The 10330-nt window shown below is 36.9% G+C and overlaps 1 protein-coding gene across 6 annotated transcripts in view; it reads left to right on the forward strand.

Moving 5' to 3' along the window:
- Nucleotides 1-2001, forward strand: part of CTNNA2 (catenin alpha 2) — a 502913-nt gene extending 500912 nt beyond the window's left edge. For all 6 annotated transcript variants that reach the window (XM_032686520.1, XM_032686521.1, XM_032686522.1 and 3 more), the window contains one exon: nt 849-2001. In XM_032686520.1, the coding sequence (XP_032542411.1) occupies nt 849-1136 (288 nt within the window). In that variant the 3' untranslated portion in view covers nt 1137-2001. The remainder of the gene's footprint in view (nt 1-848) is intronic.
- Nucleotides 2002-10330: the final 8329 nt, after the last annotated feature.

Consider the following 10330-nt stretch of genomic DNA (forward strand, 5'->3'; position numbering starts at 1 on the left):
GCCTTGGAAGTCCCATTAAGTGCTTAAAATCCTCTTGAAAATGTTGGCCAGGGGTATGTACTTCATTTCAGTGTATGATGGAAGCTGCCTGACTGGAAGTCCCAGTGTTTTGAAGTTCAACAAGTCCTTAAGGGCTCTTACATCCCGAGGACCCGGGAACCTCAGGCAGACTCGTGCGTAGGAGGAGCACAAAGGTATAAGTACAAAAAGCCTGGTAATCATAAAATGACATTCCTTGTCACAAGTAACTCACATGTTACAGGAGCTGCAAAAACCTGTGGTTAACTGTTTCATCTTTTTGTTTCTGTAGGGGTTTCAGAACCTCCTTTCATCTTTTCAGATGGGATTCTCTAACAAGCTCAGCACCGGCTTCACACTATTCCCATAGACATCACTGGGAGGGTTATCCTGGGCTTAATAGGAATAATTAGAACAAACCAGAACACTTGAGAAAAATCCCTGTTGACCTGTTTTGAGGTTTCTGACATGTAACAGTAAATTTTTAAGGGTTTTAAGTGAGAAGTAAAATTTTTTCATGGAAAAAAAAGGCAACTTCTTCAACTATAGAAAAAGAATCAACAACAAGAAAAAAAGATGCAAGTTTTTTCCTTTGAATTGTCAAAAATATGTAATGTGAGGTACCACAGTCTTACCTTTACTGTTCAGTGCATGTTGTGTTGGGTACAACAAGCTAATCCTGAGGGAGAGTATTTGTTTCATCCCTAATAAGACCCGGGAGGATCCAGACTTCAGTCAGGAAATGGTCCAGTGATCCAGTCGTGGCATAACCTTGCTGTATTTTATTTTGAAGTAACCTTGCCATGTTTCATTTTCTTTTCTGTTTGTAGCTGGACAGTGCCACTTCCCTCATCCAGGCAGCTAAAAATCTGATGAACGCTGTGGTCCTTACAGTGAAAGCATCTTATGTGGCTTCTACTAAATATCAGAAGGTCTATGGTACTGCTGCAGTGAACTCACCAGTTGTATCTTGGAAGATGAAGGCCCCTGAGAAGAAACCCCTAGTAAAGAGAGAAAAACCAGAAGAATATCAGACAAGAGTGAGAAGAGGGTCCCAGAAGAAACATATTTCCCCTGTACAGGCCTTAAGTGAATTTAAAGCTATGGATTCATTCTAAACCACTAAGCTTTACCAGGAGGGTTTTATATTCTTTTTGTATGCATACCTGCCGACTTGTGTGCGTCTGGCATGGGGTGGGGGGAAGCAGGGACAATTTGCATGCAACCTGAAACTCTATTCATAAAGTTACTAACCTTCTGCAATGCCAGAATTTAGGGCATTGCCCTCTGATGTAAAATGGACTTACTCCAAGCTTCCTTTTTAAAGTAAACTATAGCATTGAATTGGCCAAAGAATTTGCATCACGGGGGTACGTGTGGGTTAAATAAAAAATTCAAGTCTAAACCCTGAAATCTTTAATGCATGCAAGAAACATTAGGTTGGCAGGTATATTAAGTGAAAAAAAAAAATGGAATTGTAATGGTAGACCATAAAGCTTGTATTGCTTCTGTTGCAGTGCAAAAATGTACTAGCCAATATGCTTCAATGTGTGGCCCAATAATTAAATGATATAACTTTTAAGTCATCTTCATTATAGTATGTGAATTTTTAAAACAGATTCAAACTAATTCATCTTAAAAATGCTTCTTTTAAACCAGATTTTGTTCTTTATATTCTAGTAGTGTTATGATTGCTCACATTTCGATTAATCCCATTAATATGACCAGAGGTTTACTTTTGCCAATTGAATTCCTTATGGTGGAGTATGAAGCACAATATGGTGATTGACATTGCCTTTTATATCATGATTATTATTCTGATTATTATAATATTAGTAATAGAAGACCTGGTGGTGAAATGTTTAGAGACACGGAAAATGACAGTGTGAGAATTTAGAGGCAAATATGTAGGTGTAGCTTGGATTACAGGTATCTGACATACCATTGTAACCACTAACTCAATAAACTCATTTAACCTTGGAATCCTCAGTGTGGCTCGTCTCCTTTAATGCACAAATATCTCCTGCAGCACATTTGATGGATGCAGTGATTGATTTGCCTCGTGCTTCCTTTTTTTTTTCTCTTTTTTTTTTTTTCTTTTCGTGAATGTTCTCATTTTTTTTACAACCAGAGTAAGCCAACCATAGTCAGTGGGTCAAAAACAAAGTTTAAATCAGAGACAGATTTAAACCTTGATACATATGAGACAGATGTGTGATGTGGGATGAAATTATTTGTTTTAATAGAACACCTCAGAACCAGCATAAAGATAGTTCAGTTTATTAAACTTGTAAGGTTGGCACTCCAGACCCTTGGAGATCATCTAATGTGCCACAGTTTATAGACCTGTATAAAGTCCATTGTGCAAATACCTAACTTTATTCCCTTTTAACACCAACAGTTGGCTAAACTACAGAGATTGTATTATTGTTTTTTAAAAAAATCTTTGCATATATAAAAGAAAAACAACGAGCATCTACTTATTTTTCTTATAGTAAAATACTAACAACTTAAGGGAAGGTTCATGACCTCACAAGGGGTTTGAAACACTGTTATAAACCATGAGTAACCCTTATAGAGTTTTTTAGAGATTTTTGGGTGCTTGTCTCAGATACGCTGATTATTCCCCAGAATAGCAAAGTACCAAATTTTGTTCCATTGCCCTCCTACACAGTCTATGTAAAGAAACACACTCTCTGGGGCCTTTTAGGAAATTACTATTTTTGCTTTGTTTAGTTGCACTGTGGGATAAAAACAGTTCCCCAATCAGAACTGGAGAGTGTAGACATGACCCAAATATATTAGAAGATGTGGGGAAGTCCTTGAAGGGCTTTCCTTATATTGCCCTGTAGTTTGACATAGACTGACATTACTTGACGTACCAATAAACTCCCTAGAAGCAACTGGGATCTCTACAAATGAAATTACAGAGATGAAAGACAGATTTTAAAGAAAACAAATAGTAAATTACAAAGACATCCCAATGTGCTGCATGAAAAAAAAGAAAATAGGAAATTTGCTGCAAGTAAAACTAATAGCACTTCTTCATGAGGGTTTTGCTCTAATATTGTGATGGATAAACTGAATAGTTGCTTTAAAATTATGTTGTTGCTATAAAAGGCATCTCAAACTCAGAAATGTTTTGAGGAAAGCATGTAGACAAATACCATCTATGAACATGTAGATTTTCCAGGCTGAGAAAGACTGTAAATGAAAGAATGCTTTATCAGTCATTCAGTCAAAAGAGTGTCTGCAAAGTGCTGAGGAAAAATAGTCCATGAAGGCAAAATCCAGATGGATATTGGACAACTTAGTTTGCGTGAATTAGAGTCCTACTTTAGGGAAGGATTATTTGCTTTTTGAAAGGGTGGTAACATAAAATTTAGTGCTAGTACGTGAAAAATAATGCACCTGAAAACAAGAACAAAAAAACCAACGGGAACATATCAGTTCAGTGCTCAGCTCATGCAGTAAAGCCAACAGAATGTTGAGTGACGAGGTTTGATAGAGAGAGAGAAGAAAATATTGGGTGATACTGTGTTTGAGTAGTTCATGAAGTCTTTATCAACTCATTTGAAACAAGTGATGGTGTAGGATGGAAAAGTACATGGAAATGTAAGCATTACAAAGTCTGGATTTGCTTTCATGTAAGGAGAGACCAAATGAGGTAACTGTATTCAGTTTTGAACTAGATAATCTTTAAAATCCCTTCCTACCCAAACCATTCCGTGGTTCTATGAAATTACCAAATAAGCAAAAAGTAATCTCTGGTCCTTATAACTCAAACATTCAGGTTGACACAGTGAACTATCAAACAGCAAATCCAATATTAAAAAAAAAAAAATTTCTTTTTAAAATGAGTAAATTGTGGAATTCATTTTCACAATGTCATGGTCGCCACAATGATAATTCCATTAACTACACCCACCAAGAATTCATCCCACAGACTTTCAGTCCTGAAATCTTGCAGATCTTTTAGAATCTAGAAGACATTTAAGTGCAATATGAAGTGTAGGCATAAACAACGTTGTGTAGGTTTTGCAAATGTTTTCTGCAGCCAGTCCTCCACTGGAGTCAGGGAGCTCTGATCATCAACTGGACCTCCAGTGCCTTCTCTCAGAAAGCTGCAGTTTAGTTCACAACCAAAATTTATGGGTATCGTATATATCACATATATTCCTGTGCACCTACAACCTTGAAAATGTTCTCTTTAAGTTGTACCTACAATGCAAGAGGAGCAGCTACATGTGCATATACTTCTTGATGACCGAATTTAGTTGTTTTTAAATAATTATGTGCTTCCAGCAAATAAATATGCAGCAAATGACTGTTTTGAAGATCAACATGAAGGTCAGAGAGGCCTCCCTGAACTAGGGACAGTTTCTAGTTTGGTCTTAAATGCTGTAGTCACTCTTCTTTTTATTCATATGCCAGGAATTCTTTCTTTTCTGTGAGAAATTAGATGCCCAAGTTACTGAAGTCCCAGAAATACCTATATCTTTTGACCTGTGGCCATAAGGAGAAGGCTAGAGAAAAGGTTTTGGCTTACTTCCCATCTTAATAAAATATGGGAAAATGGCTATGAAAATATATCAGTTTATAATACCATTCTTCAGCAAGAACAGGAGCTACTTCCTGAATTAAGAAGTGAAAGAAAACAGAAAGCCTGATAGCTTTAGATGGTTTTCAAAATAATTTTTCCAAAGATTACTTTTTTTCCTTGTTGGTTTTTTTATTAAATTAAGAATCTGAAATTGAAGAGTTGAAACAGCTGAATATGTATTTTTGGTCAAGAAGCCAGTAGTCGAGGAACTACTGAGCAAGACATATTACTACAGAGGAATAGAGGTTTTGGATGAGGCAAAGGAATGAAACCTGAGTGTAATAAAATAACAATATATTTCTCAGATATAGCACTTCTTTATCCTCAATCCCCAGTGATCTCAATTACATCATTAAACTGATACATGAGTTTAAATGCCTGGCTTCAAATAAATGATAAGTTTTCTAATGTTTAAAGCTGAACAAATGCTTTGATAATACGAAAGCAGCGGATACAGCTCTACAGAGATTCACTTTGATCCAGTATTTTCCTGCTACAGTGCCCTCAGCATGTAAAATACCAATCAATAGCTCAGTTCTTCTTTTAAAAAGAGGTGAACCAAGGTGTGAAAATGCAGTGGGAAACAACCTCATAAAAATAAAAATACTGGGGGGGATATTTTTATATCTAACACTTTGTTTTGTAACTCCACATGAAATCTGGCCAAAGCAGGCTTCCAGTGTCTCTGGGAAACTCGAGTTTAATACAGAGGATATACATTTATAGGCTTCAAAATGACATTTTTGCATATAAAAATGTAGATTTCAATGGGATTTTCAAGCAAAAACTGAGTAGTAGGTTTGTTTTTTTAAATGAACCCATTGGTATGAATCTAAATTAAAGGCTTTCAATGGAAATAAGGCAATGTATCTCCTTTCACTCTTTGTATAAATATGCTGCCAAACAACCTTTTAGACCAGATTTGGTGGTTCAGTTATTTTGTAAGACAATGAATACGTGTGTGGAGAAAAAAAAAGAAGCTGGAATAGATAAAAAGGATATTTTTCGTGGTTGGAACCTTATGAGTAGTTTGTCCAGAAGTGAAAGGTCATGTCTGAAGCTGTATCCAAAGGCAGGCCCATTATCCCAGGTCTTCTTAGCACAGAACTCAAGCATCTATTTGGAAGTTAAGCACACACACACAGTTTGCTGCTGAGTTGCACCTGTAGAGAGCAGGAATATCAAGAATTTTTCCGTTTTCTCACTGAATGACCAAGTGCATCCTCAGGCAAAGGTTCACACATTTCTCCTGCTTTAGATATTTTTCCCTTTATGACTCAGTTAACACCAAGTTATGGAGAACTTGACAGCTTGATAAAAGCTGTGGGAGGTAGAAATATATTTTCGTGCTCTAGTTATACCTTTAAAGGAATAAATATTTAATTGCTTGAGAAATGCTTCCTTCTTTTGATATTGTTGCGTGAGATGTCATAGGTGAGTAGCTCTTACCCAATATTATGCTCTCCCTTTGGGTAAAATTTTAAAGTTCCAGTGTTTTTTGGTAACTCCTGCATAATAATGGCCTTGAAAACCGCTGAATCATTGCAGAATGTGAAATGTTTATCCTTACCTGCTTTATCCCAGCTCACTAAAAATTAAACACAAGGAAGAAAGAGAAATAACGTTTCCAAAGCCTCTTAGAATATTCAGAGGTAATGACTTTGCTAGAAGGATGTGTTTGATCTATTATTTTCCTGAAATATTTCATGCAGAAATTATTAAAAAAAGGTTTTTTGGCTTGAATTTCTGAGAGGTCACATTAAATTATCTTAATGGCTCTATCACCTCACTGAACCATAGGTTTGGCTGCTAACAGTAAGATAAATGGAAACAAAAATCCATTTTTGAATCCTAATTTCTCATAAACTATTTGATTATTTTTCTTTAAGCGTGTCCATGTGTAATTTTGTGTGTTTCATGTGTGCCTGCATGCACACAAAAAAATTTCCAGGAGACTCAGAGATGGCCAAAAATCTACCATGTACCAATCTACTCCCCAGGAAGCAGGTGTTGCCTTTATTTAGATGGAATATCACAGGGATGTCACAAGACCTTCTGAATGTGCTGTCCTGAGTTTTTTCAGGTCTCTGAAGATCCCAGTGCCTGAATTTTCAAATATATAAATATGCATATTGATGTTTATATGCACATATATATAGGGCTCCTCCATAGGGGCTCACAATTCACAAGAAACTCACTGAGGGGCTGGAGTGAGTCCAGGGAACGGAATGGAGCTGGGGAAGGGTCTGGAGCACCAGAAGCAGCTGAGGGAGATGAGGGGGCTCAGCCTGGAGAAAAGGAGGCTCAGGGGGGACCTTCTGGCTCTGCAACTCCCTGACAGGAGGGGGGAGCCAGGTGGGGGTCGAGCTCTGCTCCAGGGACAGGATGAGACAAAATAGCCACAAGTGGCACCAGGTGAGGTTTAGATTGAATATTGGGAAAATTTCTTCACAGAAATGGTTGCCAAGTATTGGAACAGGCTGCCCAGGGCAGTGGTGGATTCGCAGTCCCTGCAAATGCTCAAAAAACATATAGATGTGGCCACTGGGGACATGGCCTTGGCAGTGCAGGGTTATTGGTTGGACTCGATGATCTTAGAGGGCTTTTCCAACCTAAATATTTCTATGATTATATATATATATATACATCTATATCTATATATCTATGAATCCAGATATATATCTAGGGGTTTGGTTGGTTTTTGGGGGTTTTTTGGGGGGGTTTTTTGTTTGGTTGGTTGGTTGGTTGGTTTGGTTTGGTTTTTTGTTTGTTTGTTTGTGGGGTTTTTTTGGTTGATCTCTGTTTGAGTTTTCTTTGTCTGTGTGGAAGTCCAGCCTGGCTCAGTTAAACCACAGGCTCCTTGTTTTCATTACCTTGCTAGCAGCATTTCTGCCCAGCATCACTCAGTGTTACACAGCCCCATGTCTGGGACCTGCAGGAGCTCGCAGAGACCTTGCTAGTTGTCATGTACAGTTTTCATTATTAATTAGGCCCCAGTCTGCAACTGAGACCATAAGGAAGATCCATTATTTGGTCCATAATTGTGGAATAAATTAAGATCACCAGACTTTGTTGTAGAGGTGTGTGAAGCCTGCGTGCACTGTGGGTTGATTTGTTCCTTGAGACAGTGTTGTAAATCTGCAGCGTGCACAGATAAGGGCTCAGAAAAATCTCTGTGGTATTTCAGTGAGTCATTTATTTGCCCTGTGAAGAAAAGCTCCTTCAGCTTTCCCTGGTGCCCTGATCTCAGCTGATTTGGGTTCTCACACAAGTGGGCATATTTGGGGACATGGGGGGATGTTTATGATCTCTCTTCACTGGCAATGGTATCTCAAAAATCGCAGTAGGTGGATCTCGCACTGTGGGAGATCCCTGTCACTGGGAGCAGTTTAAAAGTTTATTTTTGTGTGGATTAGTGGAAACATTCCCTGCCTGAGGTGGTAGGGTGTGCTGCAGGCATCTTACACATCAACTGTATTGTACATTGAACATTAGTCACCATTCCACAGGAAGAGATTTTAGCTTTTCTCACTGTGTGCACCTTAAAGTGCTTCTATTGCTCATAAAAATAATCTTTGTTTTTCCTTTACCTATAACAGTGACTTATCAAATGATTATTTGGGAAAAAAACCAATTTGCATCTCAGCTCATATTTTGCACGGGCACAATATGAAAGAAATATCTATGGGAAGGGGAAGGAGTGATATAAGTTCATAAATCGTAATTATTTTCTGGAATCATAAAATAAGTATTGGATAAGATTTCAGATTGTTTTTCTCTTTCTTTATTTCTTTATAATTTTCTTCCCTGCTTTGACTGCTCCATTTATACCTATTCTTTCTTTCTTATGGGTAAACTTTAATCACTTCAACATGAAAAAGCTAGGAACAGCATGATCAGTGGAGAGTCTCATGATTGAATGGGACCTGGATGACTGTTTCATCTGTCAAAATTCTAGGGCTGGTATTTGATTTTTGCACAAATCAATCCTTTTTAAAAAATTCTTTACTCTTAAAAGAGTCCTGAAAATGTGGTTTACAGCCCATATCTCTCTGACAGCATTTGTGTGAAAACCATTACACTTTATACTTCGAACATTTTCAAATTAGTATCTTCGGGAGGAGGAGCAGAAAAAGCATTTTGCACTGGCGTCTCTGAAAAGACACTCTGGAATGAAACCTAAAAAACAAATCCTGAAATAAAATAGGATCTGGTCAGGTGTAGTAATCTCGAAGGTCTATGTCTAATTCCTTGGAAATAAGTGAAGAAATAAAATAACTTTAGAGAAGAATTTATTTGAATTGAGATTATTTGATGTTAAATTTTAAAGAGATGTAAAGGTGTATGGAGCTTTTATCATTTAAATTTTAATAGAACCTAAAAGAATGTAGGAAAGACGAGGTTTTAATCAACCTTCAGTGTCTCTCTCCCCCCTTTTCATCATCCTAAGGAGTTTTCATGGTGATATTACTGGTGATATTACATTGTGCTTACCCAGGCTGATGCAGTGTTCCCCATCCTACTTTGTGTAAATATATTGTCTATTAAAGAAGAAAAAAAAGGGAAAAAAAGAAAAAAAAGTCTGCAAAGGTTTTATATAAATTCTCATACTACAAGAGACTTAAACCTTTGGCTGCTGTGTCCCCTGAATGAGAAGCAGGTAATGGAGACTCTCACTGAACACCCATAACCAGGTTGATGATAAGAAAAATAAAACTGAGTTAGTCTAAGTCTACACCCACACAGATACTCACATGTAAACCAGTAATCTGTGTCAATTTGTTAAACATATTTCATCAGTAAAAATATTTTTTGTACTCTTGTGGGTTGGATTTTCAGACATGCATTGTTACTGCATTCAACTTTACCACCATCAACTTCCTCAGCTAACTTTTATTTATTTTGTGTGATTTCTAACAGTCTTAAAAAAATTATCTGGGTTTTTTCCTGTAAAGCACAAGTCAATTGAAACCACTCAAAAAGATTAAAATAAGAAAAACAAAATAAAACCAAAAAACCACCCTAATAAATATTTAGTTGTCTCTGGATTCTTCCAGACTTCAAATCTACCAATATTATATCATAAACCAAATATACAACTGTAACTCACCTCCTTAAAGGGCTACGCTCTGTGCTCACCATTTTTCACAATGAAATTATGTTATATTTTCCAGATACTAATTTTATGGATTATGGGAAATGAATTTCAAGTCTAAGTCTGAAATTAGATGGTGCACATAAACTGACTGTATGGATAAAGACTGTTGCTTTAGGAATTGTATTGGCCAGGCTGAATCTAGGTGAATAAATAAATTAGATCGAAACAAGTTACCCTGACTCGTGTCCCCACATCATCTAGTTGTGCATAAATAGTCACAAGGATCTTTTAAGTTTTTTCCCCCAGACCCAGAAAGATAAAGCAGAAAGCTGCTTTTAGCTTCGAATATAACTGTAAAAGACTAACATTTGTCTCCATTTCAGAAACCACTACCTTGATTCAATGGAGATGTGAAGAAATGTGAAGAAAAATTAAATTCTTCCTTTTTTAGTTTTCTTAATCTCCTTCTCAAATGCTTTTCAGACTTAGGAAAAAAAGGGGGAAAAAAAATTACTAGGGCAACTCCAAAGACTGGTTTTACTCTCAGAAAAAGTCTGACTGAGAATATGGTTTTTTAATTGACCTTATAATTGACCTGTGGAGCATCATGT

Source organism: Chiroxiphia lanceolata, chromosome 4, assembly GCF_009829145.1.
Source record: "Chiroxiphia lanceolata isolate bChiLan1 chromosome 4, bChiLan1.pri, whole genome shotgun sequence".
Lineage (NCBI taxonomy): Eukaryota > Metazoa > Chordata > Aves > Passeriformes > Pipridae > Chiroxiphia > Chiroxiphia lanceolata.